Raw genomic sequence first — 26,553 nt, forward strand, 5'->3', positions numbered from 1 at the left:
CATTGGAACATCTTTAGCACGTGCCCCTTCAACTACTGGTATTGCGTCGGCAGTTACACCTGCTGAGGTAAGCACACCAGGAACTATGACTGGTCCCGATGGAAGTCCTACCAAAATAATATTCCCACATTCAGCTGTTTCAAATATGGTGTATACTACAACTCCCCTACCTTAATATCCACTCATCATCCAAAAAGAGTTGATCACAAACTGGCAACGTCAAATGATGATATGTGATAAAACAAAACAATAAAATAATTCCTAGCATTCTAGTAATCCGTTTCTAATTTTATTATATTTGTATTTTGTATATTAACTAGGCATAATTCAGCCGAAGTGACGTCTGAGTGCTTGTACTTTATCGAGTGTGACTTTAAAGAAAAGCAAGAAATTTTATGTGAGTGATCTGAATTGTCATTTTTGAGTTCTCGTCCCTAGAAAATTAAGTTTCTTGAAGTAAAGTCTCGGACAATTATGGTTTCTAATAGTATTCTTGTATTATTAAATGATTATTGATTCGAAAATTTTTAGATTGTTATTGTTATTAATTGGACTTTATTATTAAGAAAAAAAACTATTTCTTTTAAATCTCTATTGATTTTTTTTCAATTGTTAGTAAATTGTTTTTATCTTTTTACAATGATGTGTGATTAGGATTAAAAAAAGTTGATCACTCTCAAATTGATATTCTGATTGTAACGGAAATGATAATACACACAATAATTAACATAATATTGATGAGGATGATGATAAATATAATACATTTTGCTTTTGATTTGGTTATAAGGATGGAAGCCACAATTAGTTGGGAATGGTTAATTGAAAACTTTAAAATTTTGTTGCATTGGACAACAGCATTTAATTAATTAGCATTAATTTGACTTGATATGACTGGTATCGCAATAATTGACTTGATATAATATTGATCCAATTTTGACTTGACTTATTTGATTGCACAATTTAATAATGCCTACGGTTAATTGTAACTATCAGCTTTTCGTTGTTGATTCGATGGCAATTTTTTTCGTAAAGCACTCACTTTAACACTAAATTTATTTAATCAATAGTTTCCTGCTTTTGGTAATTGTTTGGTTTCGTTGTTATCGTGATAAAAAAACGTTGATTTCAATTGTGTGTCTGGACTTTTTTGTTTTTGGCTTCCTCCCTTAAGCTTTAGCTAAAGCTTCAGCTGATCTCATTTTAACGGGATTACTTCTTGATTCTCGTAATAAACGAATCAAATGTCCAATTATTTTACTTTTAATCTCTTCGCGATCATTGTCTCATCAGAAAAGGCGAAAAAATGACCAAGAATGTAAATCGAAGCTGCTTGGATATTATCCTGATTACTCCTCAAGTATAGCTGTAAAGCTGTAATCCAATCGTTAATCAGTCCTTTGGATTCACTTACCTATGAGAAAATAGAAAACGTATTAATATTAATAATAATCATGACAATTTACCGTTACAATAATGTTTGTTCAGTTTTTCACTTACGATGAACTTGATTAAGCTTGGAGTGAATTCGGTTGGCTCAACAAAGTGTTTTTCTGAAACAACCTTTGCGAAAAATTTACCCAAAGGATCTTGAACAGAGGCCGTTGAATCGTAATTAGCTAATGCATATCTCGCAGCCTAAAATGAAGGAAACAAATTTAGTAAATGATTTTAGTAAAGAATATAACAATTTAGATTATCAAATTTCAAGTAATTACCTCAGTTACAACGGGAACATTTGAATTATAGTAAACAACTAATGGAATCAAAGATTCAGTTGATACATCTTGAAGGAGAAGGCCGCCCTTTTCACACAATTTACCATAGCAATGGATTGCTGATGATCGGATGTTTTTACTTTCCTGTAATCAAGTACAAATTTTGCATAAAAATCAATAATTAGTAAGACAAACAATTGAATTTATATAAAGATAATTATCAATGTTTGGAAAATGTTTGTTTACCTTATCAAAGAGTGATTTTAATCTAATAGCAATTGGTACACATAGATTTTCAAGTTGAGATTTTTCCAGATATACGAGATTGTTGGTCAATCCTTTGATTGATTCAAGAAGTACATCATCATTTTTATCATCCTTATCCTCTAAGCCGAGTAACAAAGCTGAAATAACAGGACTTGATAATTTGGCATTCTAAAAGAAAAGAAAACAGTTATGAATATTAAGATAATTTAAAGACTAATTTCAATGATTAGATGATCCTTACCAATTCTGGAGAAAGGCAACTATGTCGACCTAATCCTCGAATGCAAAGTTTCCTGATAGCATTGGATGAATCGGTGAGCATGTTAAGAAGAGTTTGAAGAAGAGGTTCGGCCAGTGTTTGCTGGTCATAATTATCGATTGATAAAATCTCACAGAAAAATGCAATTGGAATGAGTCGACGTTGAGGTGAAGTATCTTGTAAGAAGGGAGTCAAATCTTTAACTAGACTTGAAATATCAGCAGGATATTTGATACACATTTCCTTGGCTAGGAGTGTAACCGCCTCGGGGAATTCAGCTTCTTGTTCCATGAGGAAGAATATTTTCTCATTAAGTACTTTGTCTCGTTCACATTTGTAGAGGACATTTTTTAGGGTAAGGACGGCGATACTGATTGGGAATACATTTGAACGATCTTTCTCTTTCTTTGATGAGGAATTTTTCCTTGATGATGGTGCTACCGGTGCTGGTGGAGGTGCTGGAGCCAAAGGATTTGATGATGAGGCGATTGGATCGACTTCACTGGCTGGAATGTATTCTGCTTTAAGGAAATTTGCAACGGTACCAAAAACTGAAGTGAAAACCTTGACAAAATGGGAAATAAGGATCGGCGATGAAACGGTAGAGCCATAAATTTCTTGTAAAGCACCGACAGCGGCCAAAGTTTTAGCCGAAGCAACCATAACATTTTGCTTTCGTGGGTGAGGTAAAACTTGTTGAGATTCATTGAGAACCTCTAACAATTTTTCAATAATAACTGGACACAAAGTTGGATCAGAGACCAAGATTAGCCATAATTGAATATGATCTTTTGACCAGATAAGGGAACAATCAAGAAGATAATTGAGAAGAGCGTTTAATTGATGAGATCCAATTGAAGTGATAATACACTCAAGACCTCGTTTGGTGTGTGTATGAGTAACATAAGGCATCCGTTGGACGATATAACTAATAAAATCTGGTAAATTGAGTTTGATATCATTCCCGTAAAGGTCAACCAATGATAAGAGTGTAGATGAACATCCATACGAGCATACGGATAGTGATTCCGTCATTCCGTCCAAAAGAAATTTGAATAAAGGTAATGGTGTTAAATCTCGAAGTTTCAATTGTTGGGCCAAATAACTTGTTAGTGTTTTGATTGATTCAGATGTGAACTCGGGAACATTATCTTCACGGTGATTGATAAAACGGCCCAACAGTTCAAGGCATGGTTCTGGGGAGATTGGACGATTGGACACTTTTTCGGCAATTTTAAAGATTGTCCGAAGACACATGAAAGCTTTCAGACGAATATTTGGAACTGGATCGAAAATTCGTGCAATAATTAAACCGACAAGAGATCCAAAAGACTCGAAACGATGTGAACCAGCAACTAGGAAGGTCATCCATGAATCGAGATTCTCGTGATAAAATTCAATCACATGATGAACAGTATCGATAGCATCGTTTCTATTACCATCATTAGACTGAGAATTCATCCAAGTCTTTAATTGGGTAACAATAAAGATCAATATATCGAGAGATGATCTCTCTCGAATAATGAAATCTTCCAATAAACGTTTAAAGGCTTTAAGCAGCTCTTCATAACCAACTCGACAATAAACCGCTCTACCGACAACATCGATGACCGTTTGTTTCTCTCGATCTGAAAGGACAGGTTCATGTTTAACAAGACTGGAAATGCTCAACAAGGCTAATTGACAATGATGGGTTGGTGTTGATGGTGCACGAAAAATGGTCAACATTTCATCAAGTAAATCATCACGTTTACGAAAGATGTACATTTGTTTCAAATTTTCGGGAAGTACTGAGTGAGCGATTACATTGACCGCCGTAATGTAAGCCGCTTGAACAAGCCATTCTTTTGATTGTGAATAGAAAGTGCTGATGGTTCGTAGGATCGGTGTTTCCAGTCGCGTCAATAAAAGTTCACTTTCCGCGTATTTAACAACATAAGCATAACTGAGAACAATAGTTGATCTTAATCGTTCCAATTCAGGGTCAGTTCCATTTCTCATTGAATCCATGATTGAATGAAGTAAACTTGTCGATCGACGAGGCTCAGCATACTTTTCCAAACTGACCAGGACCATATCCAAATGATTGGCGGCACATTTACCAGCCATATAAGCGATACCTTCCCTTTCGAGAGGTGAACTGTGGTCAATGGTGTCAAAGGTAATGTCCAATGCATTGTTGGCCACTTCTTTATTTTTCAACATTCGAATTGCATTTCCCATGTTGATAAGATAAAAGTTTTTCAACAAAGGTTTCTGATAATAGAGATGAATCTGAGCGATTAACGATGAAATATATGCTCCAAGAAATTCCATGTTTCCAATTTTGGTTAAAAGAGCGGTGGTAAAATTGCAACAATTATTTCTCCAAGTTTCTTGTCGTGATTCTTCAAGTTCATTTATCTCAGCAATCAATTGATCAAGAGCTGGCATCATAGAGGAGAAATTCTGATGAATATGAGGTCCAATAAGTTTTAAAACATGTAATGAATCTTTGACATGAGGCTCAGGTACATCTCCAATGATTACTGATAGACGGGCAAGTAGAGCCTCTCGTTTGGGTGAATGTGAGATCCTCTCGAAATATGATTGAAGTAATCGACCTGTTGAATCTTGACGTTTAATCTTCTCACCCATTAGATTCAATGATTTACACAGGGTGGGTAATGCTTCCGTGTATTCGGGTTGTACAAGATACTCAAAGAGATGAGGCCAGAGAACTCGTTCAATATCATCTACGGTGGTAACAAGTAAATTCATCACGTTGTCAGACATTGTACGTAAATCTTTATTTGTTACCGTATCAACATCAGTTGATGACCTTCGAATAGCCAAATCCTCTTCACTTTCCTCTTCTAGAGCACATTGAGTGATAATATATTTAATCAGAGCTTGTCCACCCTCCAAATCAAGATAACCATGGTGAGCGATTGTAACAATTACTTGAGTTATTGCTCGACGAACTCGATTATTTTCTTCATCTAAAATACGACGAAGTGATTTAAATATTGCTGATAAACGGGGAACAATAAATTGACTAGAGGCATTAATTAAATGCTTTAAAATGGTAAGGGAACCAATTTTCGCCAATTCTGAGCTGGATTCAAGTTTAGCAAGTAACCATGGAATCAGGTATTCACTGTATTTTGAATTAAGGGTTGCAAATGACCGGAGAATCTCATTGTGATTACGAATTGAATTGGGCTGTTGATAATCGGGTAAGGCACATGTTTGGGTGAACAGGATATTGACAATTGTTTCCATTTGAGGTCGAGTTAAATTGGGTGATCCTCTCTCAATGATACACTCAAGAGCTTGATGTAAACTTTGGGAAGAATAGACAATCTCAAAATCATTGGTTGACAATGGAAGTGAAACCGTTGGCCGACGGTACATAGGAAGAAGTGAATTAATGAAACGTGGTACACCCTCGTTAAATGTTTTATCACTTAATAGTGAGATCATATTTCCAATTGCTTTGATAACAGATTCTTTAACTCGATTGTTACGAGAATTAAGCCATTCATGATAGAAAGCTTCAAAAAGTGCATCAATTTCCGCCGTAAAGTAAGACTTGTTAACCGCTGGATCTGGAGCTCGATCAATGTTGGACAAATATTCCTTGATAGATTCAGCAAATTGGCCAACACAATCGGAAAAGAAAATTCGAACAACATCTTTACGAATAACTGTTATCATGGAAACCATAGATCCAAGGAGAGCCTTAATATAACCCATCATTCCAAATGGATTAGCTGTGGCCATGGAACCAAGACATTTACATATTCCAATTGGAGGTGATGAATGAGGCTCAAATTGGGCAAGAAGCTTATCCATTATATCGGTTGTCTGATTTTTACTCAAACAAACAATTACTCCACTGGCGTATCTTTCATAATCAGTTAATTCCTCTAAATCTTTGTTGATAACGGTGATACAAAATTTAGTCAATGAGTCTCGAGTATTGGGATCAATTTTATTTAGAAACTCAATGCAAACCCTTTCGATACTGCTCATCAATTTGATCTTGCTTATAACTCGTACCTGGAGGGTAAATTAAAAATAAGAAAACAAAAAAAAATAATAAGATTAATGAGTAATGAAAATCACATCATAGATTAGCTAAATGGAGGGAGTTAATTGTATTATACATATAGTGGAAAATCAGCAAAAAAAAATATTCATTGGAATATAATGAATTCATTTAAACAATTCTCCAGCTGGATTAATATGATGTGGAACAATTAAGTTAATCATCAACTGACAATAAAACATTACGCAGCCACGCAAGGTAATCATTATAACTATGGAAAAATAATCCTAATAAACATGATGATAATATGGGAAATATTTAATAGGCTCATGGTAATAATATTAAACTGGAAAATGATGATGACCTTTATCATCCTAATCATAACATATTGTAACCCAATTACTTATGTTTAATTTAAAATTTATAATATATTATAAATCATCATGTATCTTGATAAACTATCATCATGAAGATTGATGGAAAATGGAAAATATCCAAATGAAAATCAATTGATTGGGTTTTGAACTTGAGAAAAAAAGAGTTAATTAGCAAAGGGATTGTGAGTGATTTAATCAGATTGAATTAGATTAGATGAACAAACCTCTCTTCCATCATCTTTTTGCAGGTAATTAAGGCAAGTTGCAAGAACTAAGGAACAGTGTTTACTTCCATATTGAACAATTATATTGCAAACATGATTACTGACAGTTTCTTGTTCATCCATACATCCTTTAACCAGAGCATCGACAATTAGCTCAGAATAATCTGTCAAAGGATAGAGAAAGTGAGAGTGAGAGTGAGATAAAATGGAGAAATCAATTTAAGAATTAAATGTTTCAATCAAGAGGCGAATTTAGAAAAGTTATGTTTCTAAAGAGGGGATAATAAGAAGAGGATTAATTAATTCTTACCTTCTAAATTTGTATCTACTTCCATATTGCATCCAAATTATTGGTTGATTTGAGTTTGAGGTATGTATGTATGTGTTTGTTGTTCCAAAATCAAATTAGAATAGAAATTGAAATGTTTATCCTTGAAAGGTCAAAAATCGCATATAATCTGTAATAAAACGAAAAAGTAAAAGGGTGAGAATTTCATCACAATAAGAGATTAATTAGATTTTATTATGAGAATAGAAAGAGATAAACAATCAATCAACAGGCAGAAAAGAAATGGAAATAAAATTTAAAAAGGTTAACCCAAATTGTCAGGTTAGGGAACCGGTGAGAGAAATAAATTGAACTCACAATTTTTTAGAATCAAATTGAGCTAATAAAACAAAAAGAGAAATCAATCAAACTAAACATATAGAAAATAAATTGAAAGGGTAGAGAGAGATTAATAAAAAAAAAGCGAACCAAGTAATAAGCTTAAATTGTCGTAGAAACAATTAAATTAAGAAAGAAGAGTCAAAAATAGGTAATCAAAAACGAATCAAGGTGAGTAAGAAAAAGTGACAGCTAAGATTTAGCTGAACTTGGGATTAGATTAAGAGAAAATGATTAACAAAACCATCATAAATAAACATAACAGGATAGAGAAAGAAAGAAAAACAATCAATTAATTAACTAATCAATTTAATCAATTGAACAATTAGTGATTTCGTCTACTAATTGACTAGAAAAAAAAGCCTCAAGCAAAATGGAAAAAAATTTAAGGCTTAAGAAATAGAAAAGGGTTAACATTGATCCAAAGAAATTGTAACAATCATCCGATTGATTCAAATTAATTAACAATTAACTTTACCTTTTAATTGTTTCCAGAGAATACAAATAATCACATAATCACAATTCTAATAAACAAACACACCTTTTATATTGAGTGAACAACTAGACTCATTGGTGAGAACAAAAAAAAAGAGTAAGAAATGGAGAGAGAGAAAAAAAATTCTCAATCAGCTGATCTGTTACCCGCTCTTTTCGGATTCCATTTTTGTTCAATTACAATTTTAAATTAATTGTTATTCCATTAATTATAATGATGAATATTTAATTTAAATGATTAGATGATTAATTTAATTTTCTTTTCGACTCTAGTGTTTTTCACAGTTTAACAGTTCAAATGGTTTACCAAAGTAAACAAAACTCGATGGCTGATTATCAATAGTATCCTGATTAACCGTTAATTGTGATTGATTGATTATTTGAGATTTAGGAAAATAAATGTTGATGGAAAATATTTACAAACAATTTATTAATATTTGATTGGTTTGCTTGGATTTACATGGAAATAGGTCACATAGAGACTCGGAACGGGACCAAACTTTGTTGATTGGTGTTGCGATTTTAATTGTGTTTACATTTTAGTTTTTTTTGCTACTCTTAATTGTTTACCGATTAATTCAAATTACCAATTCGACCAATCATTTTTTTACTATAGCTTTTGGATTTTCTAGATTTTTGTTTTGGTCTTTGTTTCTGTTCCATTGAAATTCGTGGTGGTGATGTTGATTTGGAAGATTTTGATTTAAATGATGCCGATGACGATGATGATGATCGTTTCTTGGTCGATAAATTGGCCTTGGTCTGAGATGTGACCTTTATTTTCGAGACTTGATTACTTTTCTTCTCAACTATTGGTATCACTTTCATAGTAACTTGTGGGATAATTTTATTCGGTGAAACAATTGGTAATAACGTTACGATTTCTTTGCATTTTGGACTTTCCGTCCTTCGAGTGATAGTTTCATCGACTTTAATCGAGTTAAATTTTTCCGGACATTTAGATGTAACATCAAGTCGATCTGCTTTCCAATTTACAAGTTTTTGAATAAAAGCCGATGATTTTATACGAAATTGATTCAATGTCGATGATGGTCCTTGTGATATGTTACTCGAAAGTCCAACAACTTTTGATGTTTGTAATATTGGGCTTGTAGTGGACAGCGATTTGGTTGAAAGTGATCGGGGATACGTTTGATTTTCAGAAAGTTCACTTTGCACCTTAGGTCTTGGACCGAGCATCGGCCATCTACGGCCGACATTGCCATCAGCTTGTTGATTTGACGAAACTGGACCAACATTATTTGAACCAAAACGAAATTTACAAAGTATCAATAAAAGGATAATGAGGAATATTAAAGTTATTGTTGTGATGATTAAACTCTTTTCAGGATTATCAAATAATGGATTGTCAACAATTTTTGTCCCATCAGAAGTGGTCACTTCGGGAGATTCTGAGTTCGTTTGATAATAGTAATTATTGTTGTCGTTGTTGGACATTTAAATGCGAGGCGAAAATATTAGATTGGAAAATGTTATTTACAATTAAAAGTAAAAGGGGGAAAAATGCTTCTCCATTAAGGATTTACACTGAAGAAAACATTTGATTACATTGATTAATTGAGGTTTAGTTACAAGATGATTTAATTAAGTCAATTGTTGTTGATTGTTATGGTTAATTGTTCCTCAAATAGGAAACAATCGTTATATTGGTCAAATGATCAAACTGGCACAAAAAGATGGACATGAAGAAGTATAAAAAAAAGTGATTCAAATGATGAATAAATAACAATATTTTTCAATTAGAATCTAATTAAAAGCAGATTCTAACGGTACTTATTATTATCCATTGATTGTAATATATACAATTGACTAGCAAATGAAGGTGATGGTGATGAGGATGAGGATGAAGCTGATCCTTTCGTGGTAAATGGTTGAATGGTCAAACATTTATCGGAAAAATTACCATGATGATGATGTAAATTGTGGTTATAATTGGATTTAGCTGTTAATAGATTAGTCGATGTTAATGATCGTGATAGAGTTAATTTTTCAAGTTGATCATTTCTCGACCAAGATGAACGGCAAATTGACCAAGCAATTAGGACAACAATTTGTGTGATCAATAAAATGCTGAAGATTAATACAAGTCCAGTATATGTTAGGCAGTTAAATGATGAGTACGATGATTGAGAAGATAAATTCAATTCATTTGGAATACTTTTTGAGTCTGAAAAGTTAAAAGGTAAACGTCAACAAATTAATCGATAATTAATTCTAATGGAATATAATTTATTAACTTGATTGTTTGGCTTACCTTTAATTATATCATATCGTCCATCTCGTTTGGTTGGTGTTTGTTTGGGTTGATTTTTACCTTCGATGAAATCGAAACCATCTTGAATACGAATCGATTGTAGGACAATTAGATCTTGTTCTGTTGGTGGTGGTGTCGATTGGTGGACATTTCGTCTTCTTCGTCTTCGTTTACCATAGGAAAATGATTCTTGGGTTGAACCATCAAAACCATCCGAGAAACAATGGATCGGCTGACATTTGGCCAAACACGGTGATACTACCGCTCGAAAGTTGACAATATCTGAGGTCGGAAATTTAAACGCTTCAAAGGTTGTCTCAAGGGTTTTGGCCGCTCCTTTGATTCGTGATATTGGTCCCATCACGGCGATATCAATAGGACAACCATCGGCACCGATAAGTTCAATTTCACTTCCATCTACTCCATCGGAGGCCACTAATGAACGGATGAAAATTTCATACGGTGAAGGTTCATCGATAATTGAAAATCGTAAAGTTAATTGATCACCAATCTTTGCCGCTCGAATTGGAGATCCAAGTCTATCGGTAACGGTAATTGTCACATTCGGGGAATCAACGATCGACGAGTGGACAAATCTTTCATCTTTAGCTGCACCAATTATCTCACTGAACAATTAACAAATTGTAAGAAAATAACAACAATGATTAATTTAATTTTACTTTTGATTTAGATTTTGAATATGACATAACAAAAAGAAACCAAAGTAAATCATATTAGCAATTAACTTTGAAAACCTTGTTAACTGTTAACAATTAAAAATTACAATTGTGTGCAAACAATATAAAAGATTACACAAGATTTAATTACTCCATGTTAATTGTTACCATTTAGTTGATTACAAAACAAAATTAAAGGAGTAATTTAAATTTCTCAAGGAAATAAATCTTTCTCAATGTTATGTATTATTATCATTTTAAATTGTTGTAAAACAAAAGTTGATTGTTAACCATTGATAATATACATAAATATAATCATTGTTTACATGATTAGTTAATTGTAATTACCCAGAGAAAGCAAATTAATTTCAATGTTAATCACAACTTGTTTATTTTTTCATTCATTATTTAACCAACTCGATTATTAATAACATCAACTAATGAGTTTATTTAACTTTATCCAATGTAAATAATTAAGGTTCATTGACCAAATCATGATGACGATTGGTCAACAATTAGATTCAGGGTAATAACAATTTAAAGTAAATCAAATTTAATTGTTGTTTGCTGAAATGGTTAACCCTTGATTGACAAAGTTACAGAAATGTAATAAAAAAAAACAAGACTTCAACTTTAACAATTGAATGTTGAACAATCAACAAACTAATGGGACAATTTAAAAGATCAAATTTTAATCCAGTTTAAATGATGAATTAAATATTAATGATAATGATTTAAAAAATCTTTAGACTGATTAAAAAGTGATTAACTGAGTTATGAGAAAAATTAAATTGTTATTAAATACTGGCCGTTGATTTTTCCTTAGCACTTAATACAAAGTGTAAGAATCAATTAATCAATGTAACTAATTAACTTGTTGATGTTTTAATTATTATGATTTATTTTGCTTTTACTATTTAAATAAACAGGAAGGAAAGTATATTTAATATGATGGAAAGAAATTAAATTTAATCATAAAGTGGAAAAACTTTAACTTGACCAAAGGAAGTTGATGGTCAAGGTTAATTATCATCGATGATTAAAGATTTGATGATTGATTGACCATGAAATGGAAAGTTTAAATTGTAAACTATTAGATTTACAATCGTTATTATTAATAGTAATCAGGAAAATCAATATTATCATTACTGATCTAAGGTTGATCAATGGATATCAGTTAATCCTTGATTACTGAATCAATTGATTTGATTTATTAAAAGTTGTGGTGAGAATGAAAAATAAATCTAATTGTGTTGAAAGTTATCATGATTACTTTTCCGCCGTTTAATTTAATAATTGCTGATCATATACTTTCAATATTGGACATGGGGCTTGATTGTTAATCTTAATTATTTTACAGTAAAAGTTTGCATTTTGTAATCAACTTAATTGGTGACAATTTGTACGGAAAGAAAGTGTCAACTATTGTTGATCAACTTACCCATCTGATTCAAAGACAACGGTATTGACCACAGTTTTATTGGTCAAATCATATGAACACTGGACAGATAGGCCAAGATCTTTGGTGGTGACAATTAAATCATGATGTTGAAGGACAATTTCTGATGTATATTTAGCACCATCATCACGTTTAACAGCACAATCAACATCATTATAGCCCAACGATAATTCAAATGATAGACTATTGTTAATGTCCATTACACAGGAATTGGGCTTCGATTTACCGTAAATTTTACCATTGAAAATCCTGTTGGTTCGAACTCTGGTCAGCATATCTCGAGATCGGCAAACAATATCGACTAATATAAATAATGTAATAAAGAGGGAATATCAATGATTAGTCTTAATTGTTATTCTTTTTGTCAGGTTAATCAATTGTCGCTGATTTATTACCATCGTAACAAGAAGTAAGCTCATAGGAAACTGCTGGAGGAATCTCAAAATAAGCATCGTTTATGTGATTAGTTGATGATGAATCAAGATGAGAGATTCGACAAACTTTACTAATTGTTGGATCTCCAAGATCAAATGAGAAACAACGAAATTCTGATTGTAAACATTTAGCTCGACATCCATCAGTTGATTTAATCTCCGGATAAACTGAATCAACAGTTTTCAATAATCGTCCTCGTATCGTTTTAAATTCACACAATTTTTTAGGCTCTAAAATAAGTGATTAGAAATTGATTAGCTGATTGATTTATTGATCGTCATTTGATTGATCGTTTTTTTTTACCTTGAATACAATTATTTTCAATATATTCTTGACCAGGAGCTGATCTGAAGTGACGATCGGTACTAAATGGTGTAACAATTGAATGTCGATCCATTTCTGATAAACTACATTCACCGGTAGCTCGATTGTAATTAGCTGATCGACATTGAAAACTGGTCTCAGTGTAACATTTAACCATACAATCTGATTTGGTCGGAGATGAGGCCAATTTAGAGGTATAACCGGTCAATATATGACTTGGAACAGTTTCAAAGACCCACGATTTTTGGCAGACCGGTTCAATTGTAACACCAAGACAAATTTTCTGTGCATAAATTGTAAACACGGGAAAATGTGATTTATTCAATGAGGCTGGACGATTAGAGGCACTGGTACTAAAAAGGACACAAAGTCCCGTCTCAAAGTTAAGCGATTGACAAGTTGAATTGGATCGGCATCTATTGAGACAATCAGTTAATCGTAAAGTTCCCGGTATAGTTGCAATTGATTCCGATGAAGATGAATAAACAAAGCCCGTAATTAGCTCAAAACTTAAATCATTCTGATCACAAGGTCCACCTGAAATTAATCCATCGAGAACAATTAGTTAATCATTGAGAGAGAGAGAGAGAGAGAGAAAAAACTTCTAATTAATATAAAAAATCTCATCTCGAGGTTTAAACGGTGAAACCAATTTTACTTTTCTGTAGCAATTTATAAATTGCTACCTGTTAATTGTGAAAGTTGGAAAGTAACAGAAAAAAATTCAAACGGTTGATTACAGTTCAATGTAATTGTTTACCATTGTAATGTATTGAAACGACAATTAAGTGATGATGATTAACACTAATGACATTTAAAGTGTTCAGTAGTTGAAGTAAATACTAAAGGTTGAATTGACTTTCACCTTTAGGAAAATGATATATATATAAATTGTGAACAGAAACAGTAACAATTTACTGATTGTTACGGGATAAAAAAAAGAGAGCCATAGATTAGATTGTCTATTAAAGTTTAAATGGTTATCAACCATTTAGAAATAGTAATCAAAGGAAAATTATTACAATCAACATGATTTCAAACTAAATCCTAGTTGAAATTTTAAATTGTTGAGAAGCAGAAAAAAAGTTTAGTTGAATGACCCAAACAATTTAAATTGTTTAATCAGCTAAATCAAGTTGAAGTTTTTTAAACACTTTCTCTGGATGATTAAGAATTAAGAAGAAAAAAAAATCTAATATACTTTCTGTTTATCGTAACTGTTAAATTGCTGCCAAATTGTTGAAAGGATTAAATTGTAACAATCAACTTTATTCATTAATTTAGTTCAACAATCAACTTTCATTATTCATGGTTAATGATATCAAGTCATCATCATGATATTGAACAGATTCACTTGTCAACATGATGACCAGAGACAAGAATTTTTTTCATTACTCTGACTGGACATTGACCAACAGGATGATGATGATGATAAGTAATGACCGGAAATATGAATCTCTTTCCGGTTATCTATTATATTTAATTGTCTTGTGAGTTAATTTGTATGGTTTAAGTTTAAAACTCTCTCTCTCTATGTGTTAATTGTGCTAATTGTTTTTCACTCCTCCTCCTTTGGCACCTTTGATTGTGCTCGGAAATTAATTGACAATTAAAATTGTGACTTAATTAACTTTTCATTAAAAAAGTTACTTGGTGTTAACTTGAATCCTTCTTGGTTTAATCATCAATTATCACAATCAGTTAATCATTTACAATTTAGTATGTTTATCAAAATTAACATTATATTACAATTTAAATTATGATAGCAACGATTAATTGTAAAAGTTTAATTAGTTGATTTGATTCACTCTTTCTAGTCTTAATTGTTATAGTAGTTGAGAGGAGTTTCTAAATTTTAATATTAATTGTTTATCATTTTGTTTTTTTTCCCAATCGGAAGATGATTAACAACCAGATTAATTATTTCATGCAGTTAATCATCAATATTAATGATGATTTAATCTTAATTATCGTTTATATTGATTGAAGATTCACCCACAATTAAGGTACCATAATTAATGATTAAAACAAATCATCAGCTTATTGTGTCAGAATATTTTTTGACAAAAACTCACAGAAATGAGGAAGTGATTTAACTTGATCACTATTAGTTAATCCGGTGAAAGGTCAACAATCAAAAGTAAATATAGTTACAGTTGATAATGATTACAATTAATAACTTTGCAGAGATGAAAATTAAATCAACAGGAAACTTTAAGAACTGGATTTAAGTAATAATAATGAATATTGATTGTGACAATTTGATGATTAGTTTAGATTATGGGAACACACAATTTACCTAAAAATCAAGTTTACAATTGAAAATTAGTTGATTAAAATTAACGAAATAAACAAACAACTAAATCATGTTGATTAACTTTTACGGGAACAACAATGATTACCATTAAATTGCAATCAAACTGTGGAGTTAATCATCATAAATTGTAAATTATCATCGTTATAATTAACAAATTGTAATGTTAATTGGGTTTAATTCATTTTTCATCTTAATAGTTTGGCAGTTGAACAGAAATTGTTTTTTTTTCGTAACTGAATTAAAACTAAATCAAAAGTCATTGAAAGTTAAAGAGTTGAAAAAAAAGTTAATCAAAATTGTAAGAATTGTAATTAATTGATTTCAGACTAAAGTTACATTAAATTTAAACTGAATCAACGAATTCAATTGTAATTAATCAAATTCCCATGTTAGTTAATTGTAATTTCCGAGATGAACATTTGAAAATAAATGTATATTAATCATACAATTTAATATCTTCATTGTACAATTTAACCGCAGGGATAAAACAACAGCAGTAATCAGAAAGTGTTAAGCAATTAGTTGATTTAATTAATAAAAATGATTTTAATATCCTAATAACAATTAAGGATCTTAAAGTTAATCGTGAGAGTAACAAAAAAAAATCAAGGACAAAGTTTGATCACAATGTTAATTGTTGATCGTTAAGCGAGTTAATGAATTTAAATCATAGTCTAACTAACTAACTAATTCAACAATTAACAATAATCATTTGATGATTTAACTTTAATCAACATTAGGTATCTTCATCAGCTGATCAATTGTTTACGGAACTAAATTGTTACTGGAAATGTTTAATCTTCAAGTTTCCCCATTGAACTAATCATCTTAATCATTTGATTCCCTGTTGTGATTAGGATTAAATTACAACAAAAATCAAGAGCTATTAACTAACAACAGGAACAATTTAATCAAGAATTCACAATCTATTTCTGGTTTAATGTAATAATTTGAAGGTCAATGTTGTAACAATTAATTACTTAATACCGTAGTAGGCGTTGGGAACAATTAACGTTGATTACAATTAATAATCAACAGGTAAACAAAATACAATTAAAAAGAAAAGCTTCCGAAAATTGTATTTACAATTAATAGTTAAATTTTGCTGTTGTTTAATTGTCTAATATTTAATTACCATGATTAATACATGGAAATGATCATTAATCATAAGCAAAAAACTTTCACTTTCATAATTGAACTTTCTGATTAGTTTTAATTTAATTTTAATTATCAACAACACTAAGGTAATTGTTTTAAGTGTACATACAATTATTAATAAATTCAATTAACATCTTCATGTTAATGATACAATTTATTTAATTGTTTCGCTATGATATTTACAATTAGCAAAGGTTAAATATTGAACTTGAAAAGTTTTCGGTAACAATTAAGTGTAACAAGAAACGTTTCCGACTCTAATAATAAAATCAAATCAAATCGTAATCAACTAATCAATATGAAAATTTATTACACAAGTCACACCTTGAATCGCCCAACAATCAACATGGGTGAAGTTAATTGTAATTAACTAATCATAATAAACTTTATATTTCAAGTTGCATTGAATCAAATTTGTATTTTTTTTTATTAACAAGTTTTGGTTAATCAATTTGTTGAGAAGTGTTTTATTAATTAACTTAATTGTGACATATACAAAGCAAAGAAACCACCAGAAAAGTGTAACAGTTAATTGTGGTTAGTTATATACAATTAAATTAACATCGTCCACCCTTTAAATTAGGTTATTAATTTAAATTGTAACTTGATTGTGCGTGTTGAGGTTCAATTTTACAAACTAAATTAGATTTGATTGTTGTGACTACTAATCATACTGGTTGTAATTTAAATACATATATCATGGGAAATTGTTACAATAATCATACCAGAATTAAGAGTTGATTTAAATTGTTGAAAGAAAAAAAAATTTCTAATCCAATTATTATGAATTTGATTCTTAAATTGTTGTTATGATTATCATCAAGTTAATCATATTATTCCTATGTCTCCTTTTTTTAATCATGATCATCATTTGGATTAACTTTTCCATGTCATAATCATGATTGTTGTATAAAATAATCAACTAAATTGTTGTACTCAGGTAATCATGATGATCGTAATCCTGATTGTGAATGATAATAATTATTGTTACTATCAAGTAACCAGGAAACACATTGGTTAGGCTGCTAATCATGATTATCATTTAATCAGATTGTTAAGGTTACTCTTGATTTAGTTTAAATTGTAATAGTATATGAACAATTTAAATGTTTGACCAAACAATTTAACTCTGACCCATTGGTAATATTAGGTTGTCATCTTTATCAATTTCTTGATGTTTAAATGATACTGATGATGATAAAATTAAAGATGACGACATGTAATTTAAATTGACAATTAAAATATTATGATTAAGCTAAGGATCAACGAGTGTATGTATCTTAACAATTAAGCCTGAGGCTAAATTGTTACTATCGTTTTTTTAGGATAAATTAACTAAAATTTATCATCTCTTCCTGATGAACATAATCTGTGGTCAAACAATCAACATAAATGATAATTAATCAAACAAGATTATCAACTTGACCAATACAATCAAACAAAAAATCAAGATTCGGTTCAAACTTGTTGATTGGCTAAAGATTAACAAACAATTTAACTAATCATATTGTTCACATACTAAAGGTGAATGTTGATAGTTGACAAATTAATTGTCATTCCAATTGGTTGATTGCCAATTAAATAGTAATCAAAATAAATACTGAACAATAATTTTCAATCAAGGATGAAAAAACTGTTTCTTTGGATTGTTTTACTTAAGTGATTTAGTGATGGTCAGTTAGTTGGATTGACCATTGATAATAATGATCATTTTGTACTGATCCGAATTGGGAAAAAATTGTTTTCTTTTTCACTATTTCAACCATTTTAACCCATTTTATTTGGATAATGAATCCAAAATGATTACATGGTACATTTTTTTCACCATCATCATGAAAAATAACTTGTTAATCAACTGCTTCCTTTTCCTGTTTCCAGGAAAGATAAAGATTATCAAGATTACTTCCTAAATTATATCCATAAATATGATGAATCATAAAAAAAGGGTTGAAATTGAATGAGCATTTATTGTTTCACTCTAAAGGTCAGTTAGGGTCACTTTCGCTGGACCAAGAATGGGATGATAAGGATGATTATGCTCAAGTGATTAAAGTTAATTAATTAGTATTCATATCTAGAGGAAAAGTAATAATATTAAAAGAAAACTTTTTTTTTCAAACAATCGCCATGAAAATGTTACCTGTTGACATGAACACGTTTAAAAAGTGATGTTAAATTTGATACCTGATGATGAGTTTTTGTTTATTTACTGTAGATGAAGATGAAGATGAAGATGAGGATGAGGATGAGGATGATTATGAGGATAAACTTGTTATCATAAAGGTAATTTGTTACTAGGAACGTTAAAAGGTGTGGTCATTGAGCTGAAATTTTCAGGTAAAAAAAGAGAAAAAGAAAGAAAAATTTTCAGAATAAACAAAAGTTGATTCCGGAAAAAGAAAATCTAATCATTTCTAATCAACAATTAACTAATTAACCAAACAACTTGACCCTTTAATTTGCTACAACAACAATTATCAAGATAATCAAACAAGGAAACAAACCAATTAAACGTTGGTTAATCATGACAAAGCAATCAAAACATTGAGACGATTAAATCTCAGGTGAAAAAAAATAAACAAACAAAATTTACGAATGAAAAAACTTTTCAATCGCAATTTATTAATCGTCAGTAGTTACGAGCAACAATTAATCAATTACCATTGGAAAGGTCAATGAAATAATCAAAACAATTAACATAAGCAATAAGAATTGAATAATATTAATAGTAAAGTAAGAGAAATCATCTAAAACAATTAATGATAAACAGGTAACTAAATTAATGACAATGCGAATTTAAAAAAGGGATATTAGTTGTAATCATTGAAATTGATTGCAAATAATTTACCAACCAATTAAACTGTCAAATTAATAGTTTATTTTGTAACTAAATGAGAAACAACAAAACTTTGTTTCCATCTACTTACCCTGTGTACCAAGGTAACAAGGTTTAGATTGAAAAAAAACTACAGTCCTTACCTGTTAAACTATGAAAAAATTTACTAATCATTACCGTCGTTATTATGATTATTTATATTGATGGTGAAAAAAATATATATAATATTTCAATGTCAATCTAAATATATGATAACTTTGGTGCGAAGGCAAAAAAACGCATTGAAAGATTATCATTATCATCACAATGGAATAGGGAAAAAATTTTTACAAAGATAATCTTTCATCTCTCTCTGTTTTTCAATTGAGGTGTTATAGAGATAAAGATGAAGATAAGATGATGACGATAATGATGATGATGATAAAAATACTTTTATCATCCATCGTCCCCCTGTAATTTAGTAGCAATGGATCCTCATCTCTTTTTTTTCATACCTGGATTAAGGTGATCGGGTAAGTTCACTCCCATACCTTTATCGTCATCATCATTATTATTAATGATGAAGATGGAAATGAAGATGATAGGGATGATGATGATGATAGTCTACTTACATAGTTACTTAGATATTGCCAAAAATTGATAACAATTGATTCAAACTTATCGTGTTACCTTGACCTTCAATTTTTTTTTCTTCATCTTCTTTTTACTTTTAACCTTTACCATTGGTACAATTTTGTGTAATTGCTTTTTCTGTATACTATTAATGGTATAAATATAAAATGAAATGTGATTTGTTAATAGTTATCAATTGAAATTAATTTTGTCTATTCAGAGATGGAGATTAAATCTCAATTGTTGAAAAGAAATACAAAAAAAACGAGATGCAAATCAACTTGCAATCAACAGGTAATATTAGACAAGACACTTTGTAAACCATAATCATCATTATTCATTTGCTATTGAATTGTCTTCATCTTCCAGGTATTCAGTTTGATCACAACAATTTAAATCTGATTACAGATGATCTGAGCGTTTCTCTTGTACTAAACTCAAGCACATAATAATAATTCAGTGCTCATTGAACAATTTGTTATTATGTATTATACTTAATTCAAGTTAATCATGAAATTGTAATCAGACAGTGAAACAGTAATTGGTCAGCCTACCTGTTGTTGATCATTTTCATTTACCTGATATTTTTCATGCTACAAATTTAGATGATAAAAATGATGAGGATGATGATGATGACTGGTTATCCTAAATCATCCTGATGTATATATATATATAAAAAAAAGAGGTAAAATAACAATCACCAGGTAACAATAGACAGTTAGTTACCCAAAGAATCAGAATTCAAGTTCCGGGGTAGCCCTGAACTCTATCAAAATTTTTTGGTGAATATTATATCGATCAGAAAAAAATATCTTCCTATTTTTTTTTCATATTATATTATGAATAACCTGAGAGAGGGCGAGTAGGATGAAGATGATGATTATTATTATTATTATTTAAAAAAGAAACGGTAAACTGGCCTGTTGACCGTAAGGTACAATTGTTTTGTTGCTCTTTATATTAATGATAATAATATTATCAGAATTGTTCAAGGTTGGCAGATTACATTGATTAAGTAATCATGAATATGAAAATAATATTATTCATGACAATAAGTTTTGTTGTTTACTAAATTATCATATTGATCATGATGGCGATGATGATAATTTAACAATGACGTTGATGATTAAATAGTCACCAAAACGATTGACAGCTTCTGATAGATAATAATAACGATTAATGATCCAAGCAATCAACCATTCAATTCAATTGCCTTGTTACAGATCACCAGCGGTAACAGACAACAATTTAAAAGTTAATTGCTGGTGGTTGATCAGTTAACCAAAAGGGATTTTCAAACAATCAAACTTATTATGTATTAAGTGAGACATATGAAAATGTTTCTTAGATCAAGTTTAACAATTAAAACATCCAACTGAATGATTAACTGCCTAAGGAAATAAAATTAATCCATTTCATTGATTAACTTAATACATATTCATATTGATATTAAAATGAAAGGTTAATTGTAAATCTTGATAATGTTTTCTTAATTTAATTGTTAATCAATATGATGTGTTATCTGTTATGATAGGTGATTGAAAGTGCTATATAATTACACAATTACTTGGTTAATTGTTACTTACATTTAAGACAATCAAGTGATTGAAACGGTGTAATTATTAATTTGATATATTCATTTGTATTTCTCAATTTAATTTCCATCATTTAATCAATTTCTCTCGCATCAACTAACGATAGTTAATTAATATCATAAGTTTTACTTTTCTTTTTCCAATCTCGAGATGGAAAACTAATTTCTATCACAGAATTTAATATAAAGGTAAATGATGGCGAAAATGAAGAAAAAAACAAAAGAATAAAAATCTTCTCCTCCCAATAATTAACTCTCAATCTCCAATGTTTTAAATATCATCCTCATCCTCATCTTCCTATTTATCTTCATCATCTTGTACATATGAAAAAAAACAACAACATCAACAAAAGCCCCAAGGAGACAAATCAAAAGTGACTTGAAATCAGCTGAATTACTTATTATGATGATCAACAAAAATCCCGACAATTTAAATGATAATCAAAATTTGACAGTTTCCAATACAATATTATCAGTATTAGTTAATTAAATTTAATTGTGATAATCACAATCACTTATTATATAAGATTAAAGTTTCCAATTAAATTTGAAACACTTCAACACTGATCCAGACGGGAAAAGTTAATTACTCAAGGATAATAAGTTTACAATTTAAACTTATCAAACTTATTAAATTGTTGTGATAATCAATTACTAATATATTTGATTACTATTATTTCAATATTTACACTAATTTTTAATGGTTCTAATGTTAATGATTAACTTGATTAGTATCAAAAGGAAAGTATTTATAATTTGATAATAGAAAGTTAAACGATCTAAATCAATCAATTGATTGTGAAGTTTTTTTTTCTTCATTCATTTCTAAATTTTTCTTAAATCGTTGAACCGTTAACTTCCGTTTGATTAAATTGTGATAATTAGAGAGAAAACAAAATTCACTATAATAATGATCAATATATTTACCTTGACGTTGTTGAAGTTTTGATTGTTGTGGTTGTGACTGTTGTTGTTGTTGTTGTTGGGATTGAATTTGAATTACCCAGGTCAATGTAATGGTAACAATAGTCCAGAATTTAAATTCAATCATGTTGAGATGATTAGATTGATTAGATTATCAATTTACAATATTGAATGATGACAGGGAGGTAATAGAAACAGATTCTAGATAATAATGATGAACGTTATTCAATGATATGAAAACGTTATGATAAACATTCAATTGATTGTAATTTTGATTGTTTGTTGACTGTTGACAATCACGATTGTTATTTTTTTTGTTATATCAACTATTGGATGAATGAAGGATTACCAATGGGATAAAGATGATGATGAGTGAGTGAAATTTGCAGAGTAAATTGTCAAAGGATGTTAGTTGATTGTCACGGTCTAACCAGCACTAAGAACTGAGAGTTTCAAATACTGACCTGGACCTTAAATTGCCCAGTTGATAATCAGTGTTGATTGTTGAGATGATGATGTTGAATGTTACTTTTTTTTCACTTGCTCACAAAGTCAACGGAATCTTTTAGTTGACTCGTCAAAATGAATGAAAGGAGAGAGACAGAAAGAGAGAGATGAAGATGAAGATGAATGAAAATGAAAGGTAAGAATGAAAGATGAAGATAAGAGAGGAAACAAGCAACAGGTAAGAGTTGATGATGATAAGAAGAGAGAGAGAGAGAAAAAGATTCTATCAACGACTTCCTCTGATGATTATGATGATGATGATGATGATGATGATGTTTATTTGTCTTTTTGTCTTCTTCTATCTCTCTCTCGGTCTCTGTTTTTGTGATTGTTTCAATTGAATTAACAACTGAGATACTTGATTATTATGTATATTTGGTCAGCTCCCTGAGTCTCAGTGGATAAAAAGTCACTTAAAGATGATTGATGAGATTAGATAATTAAAATCACGACCAAAAGCGTAATAAATTGTTACCTGGACCAAGAACTTTCATCAAATAACAGAAACAAAAAAGTTTCTAAAAAAAGAAGAACAGAAAAAATTTTCGATTTCACAATTTTTAATTTGTTCTAAGAAAAGTATCAACTTGATTAGGATTATTGTCACTTGTCGAATGGTAAAAATCACCAACCAAAATTAAATCCGATTGATTAACATGGGAAAGAAAATGGAAAACTTTTTATTCAGTTCAAAGTTTTTCGTTAACCCAGTTAATTGTTACTCGTTGGAATCGATAATCATAATGTTGTTATTAGAATTGAAGATTAATCTAAACTGAAGGTATCATTTGGTTAGAATGAACATTTATGATAGAAAAGAGAGAGAGAGAGAGATGAAGATAAATTCTAAGTTCAGAGTGTAAGAGAAGATGAAGGAAAAGAGAGTAAAGAAAGAGAAGATAACAAGTCTCTTTAAAGAGAAGGCGGGTTAAGGGCACTTGTAGTACTCTAACTTGTCTCTTTCTTTTTCCAAGGGAAGATAAAGGTAAGGGCGTTTTCATCATCTTCTTCTGCTTCTCTCTCTCTCTCTCTCATTTTCATCTTCAGGTAAGAAAAAAAACGATTCAAGCAAAATCGTGGTTCCTATTTGATTCGTAGTAAATTTTGATTGTTTCACTTTCAAAACGTTTTCTCAATTGAAAGTTACTACTGATTGCTCACAATTGGTTCACAATTTAAATCATTTTGCATTTTCTTGGTCTAATTGGTTTTACAATTTAATTTCTTTAATCGCTGCCGTGTTAATCAATTTATCCTTTTGTTGATCATTAAGATGATGAAATTGTTTTTGGTCAATTGTTTCTCTTGTTTCTTGATTATTATTATTACAATGAAACTCACGATATTAAACTCAAATGATTAAGGTGATGATGATTCGTTTGTTTTGTTTAAATCAATTGGTTAATTGTCCTTGGGTAAATCTCCTTGTTAATTGTGAACAGATCATCATCATCATCATCATCATCAGGTGTAGCGGATGTTTCCATGCTTCTAACCCATGTGTTTGTATACAATTAAAGATGATAAAAGAAAACAAATCAAAAATTGAATTAGTCAAACAATTAACTAATTGTTCACCTTCAAGGTTGTTTAACTTCAATTGCTTCTGATATTTTCAACTCTCTATCTTGAGAGATATTAATTATTGTTTTCAGTGTCCACAGCAAATGGTCAATCATGGTTAATATAATTTTTTCTTTCTCTCTCTCTTAACTTTTTTTTTCCTTCGAATTTGTTTTTTTCTCTTCTTCTTCTTCTCGAAATAGCCAATGGTCAGTTGTTAACACTTTCATTTGAGATTATTCAAGGTTTCAATTTGGATATTAAGAGATAAACAATAATCACAATTTGACACAATAAATTAATACACAAACAATTATTTAATTAATTAAACTTTTTCTTTCTCTCCTTCTGTTAAGTCAAGGTTTAACTGACCACTACAATAGATTAGTGGTCATCTTAACAATCTCAATGGAACCAATTGATACTCATGCCAATTGAAATCCTCGATTTTCAATTAAATTGTTTTATTTAATTAATTTCTTTCTTTAACCTTAACTTTCATTCTAACAATTATACACAATTGAAAACAATTAAGTAGCTAATGAATCAATTAATTGGTTGATTAACAAAAAAAAACAATTGAAAAGTTAAACATCCAATAAATTGGTTCCACTACTATAAGAATCACCTTTTCAACTTAAATCTTCAAATTAACTTTACCAACAATCAATTAATCAGGCAAGTGATCATTTATTCACTAATTTAAAAATTTAACCCTTTAAATCGTAATTGTAATCGATTTAGTTAAATCAATTTCGAAATTTTTTTTCTTCGTTTTTTGGTTGACCGATAATTCACCAGATGGCGCTGACTCTCATTCTCTTTTCAGTTTTGTTATTGTTTCTTTTTGTTGACAATTTAATCATCATTTAACTCAATTGTCTATTTTTCTTTTAATTGCTTCATTAATCTTGCTAATTAATTGATTGTTTTGTTTTCTAATTGTCCTGTGTGTGTTTCTGTGATTGTTCAACTTTGTTTCCTTCCCCCAACTATTATGGCCGATAGATTAACTCAAATCCAAGATGCTGTCAACATTCAGGCTGAAAATTTCTGCAATAGTATTGGTATAATTCAACAATTTTCCAAGCCAAGTTTTTTCCCTGATTTCGAGAAATCCAAGGCATCGGCTAATGAAGATTCATCTCCCGGTGAAGATTATCCCCAATTATTTGCTCAATTAATTGCAAGAACAGCCAAAGATATCGATGTTCTTATTGATTCACTTCCAAGTGAAGAGTCAACACCAGAGCTTCAGGTAAACAAAAAAGATTCTCATAACAATTAATTTTAATATTCTTTTGATGGTGATATTTATCATTGTTTCTCTTTGTTAATCTTTTTTCTATTCATTTTGTGTATTCAGGCTTCGCATTTGAAAAGATTAGAGGCAGAAAATCAAGAAGCGGCTCAAAGATTAGAGGAAACTGTCGCCAAAGGAGAGAAACTATTGGAACAGATACAAAAAGCTCTTCAAGATATCGCTGAAGCTCAACTTCAAATGCAATGTTTCAAGAATTATTAATCAGTGTTACTCTTCAATTTGTCTAATTAACACTCAGATTAATTGTTATCATCATCAGTGAGAAAGTTACTTAATTTCCAAACAAAAAAAAGGTAACTTATTCAAAGATAAATAATGGATAAGAAAATCCATTCAATCTAAACGAGCTGGAAAAAGATTTAATTGTTAAGCTTCCGATGATTAAAAGCGAACTTTTTTTCTTAATCAAATTCTGATTGAGATGGAAACTTTTTTTTTCAATTTTAAAAGTTTACCGGTTTTAAGATGAGAGTTGATTGAAAAGTTTCTACAATTGGTCTCGGTTATGGGA

General features: G+C 30.2%; 3 protein-coding genes across 3 annotated transcripts; 1 reads left to right on the forward strand and 2 right to left on the reverse strand.

The window, feature by feature from the left end:
* Positions 1 to 535: 535 nt before the first annotated feature.
* LOC128394390 (maestro heat-like repeat-containing protein family member 1) lies at positions 536 to 8,164 on the reverse strand. The gene is made up of 8 exons (XM_053354714.1): positions 8,021 to 8,164; positions 7,186 to 7,333; positions 6,876 to 7,039; positions 2,224 to 6,285; positions 1,962 to 2,150; positions 1,716 to 1,859; positions 1,498 to 1,635; positions 536 to 1,411 (listed from the first exon to the last, which is right to left on the reverse strand). Exons 2-8 carry the CDS (start codon positions 7,208 to 7,210, stop codon positions 1,250 to 1,252), a joined length of 4,884 nt encoding a protein of 1,627 aa, XP_053210689.1. The 5' UTR covers positions 7,211 to 7,333; positions 8,021 to 8,164; the 3' UTR covers positions 536 to 1,249.
* Positions 8,165 to 9,814: 1,650 nt separating this feature from the next.
* LOC128394398 (uncharacterized) lies at positions 9,815 to 23,924 on the reverse strand. Its single transcript, XM_053354726.1, has 6 exons — positions 22,652 to 23,924; positions 13,187 to 13,744; positions 12,844 to 13,113; positions 12,431 to 12,749; positions 10,313 to 10,938; positions 9,815 to 10,225 (listed from the first exon to the last, which is right to left on the reverse strand). The coding sequence occupies exons 1-6, from the start codon at positions 22,773 to 22,775 to the stop codon at positions 9,822 to 9,824; spliced, it is 2,301 nt and encodes a 766-aa protein (XP_053210701.1). The 5' UTR covers positions 22,776 to 23,924; the 3' UTR covers positions 9,815 to 9,821.
* A 1,632-nt stretch (positions 23,925 to 25,556) lies between these two features.
* On the forward strand, positions 25,557 to 26,452 carry LOC128394475 (mediator of RNA polymerase II transcription subunit 21-like). The gene is made up of 2 exons (XM_053354808.1): positions 25,557 to 25,976; positions 26,085 to 26,452. Exons 1-2 carry the CDS (start codon positions 25,716 to 25,718, stop codon positions 26,241 to 26,243), a joined length of 420 nt encoding a protein of 139 aa, XP_053210783.1. The 5' UTR covers positions 25,557 to 25,715; the 3' UTR covers positions 26,244 to 26,452.
* Positions 26,453 to 26,553: the final 101 nt, after the last annotated feature.

The sequence above is a fragment of the Panonychus citri genome, unplaced genomic scaffold (assembly GCF_014898815.1).
Source record: "Panonychus citri isolate SS breed McGregor unplaced genomic scaffold, ASM1489881v1 Contig00021, whole genome shotgun sequence".
Lineage (NCBI taxonomy): Eukaryota > Metazoa > Arthropoda > Arachnida > Trombidiformes > Tetranychidae > Panonychus > Panonychus citri.

What these genes read in the sequence shown, in the direction of transcription:
- LOC128394390 (XM_053354714.1), bottom strand. Translation starts at nt 7,210, where the DNA reads ATGGAAGTAGATACAAATTTAGAAG. An exon ending in GTTGCCTTTCTCCAGAATTG is followed by an intron (nt 2,151 to 2,223) that starts GTAAGGATCATC and finishes CTTTTCTTTTAG; the next exon opens with AATGCCAAATTATCAAGTCC. An exon ending in CAAGCTTAATCAAGTTCATC is followed by an intron (nt 1,412 to 1,497) that starts GTAAGTGAAAAA and finishes ATTTTCTCATAG; the next exon opens with GTAAGTGAATCCAAAGGACT.
- LOC128394398 (XM_053354726.1), bottom strand. Translation starts at nt 22,775, where the DNA reads ATGATTGAATTTAAATTCTGGACTATTGTTACCATTACATTGACCTGG. An exon ending in TGAAAATAATTGTATTCAAG is followed by an intron (nt 13,114 to 13,186) that starts GTAAAAAAAAAC and finishes CACTTATTTTAG; the next exon opens with AGCCTAAAAAATTGTGTGAA. An exon ending in ACGATATGATATAATTAAAG is followed by an intron (nt 10,226 to 10,312) that starts GTAAGCCAAACA and finishes TTAACTTTTCAG; the next exon opens with ACTCAAAAAGTATTCCAAAT.
- LOC128394475 (XM_053354808.1), top strand. Translation starts at nt 25,716, where the DNA reads ATGGCCGATAGATTAACTCAAATCCAAGATGCTGTCAACATTCAGGCT. An exon ending in AGTCAACACCAGAGCTTCAG is followed by an intron (nt 25,977 to 26,084) that starts GTAAACAAAAAA and finishes TTGTGTATTCAG; the next exon opens with GCTTCGCATTTGAAAAGATT.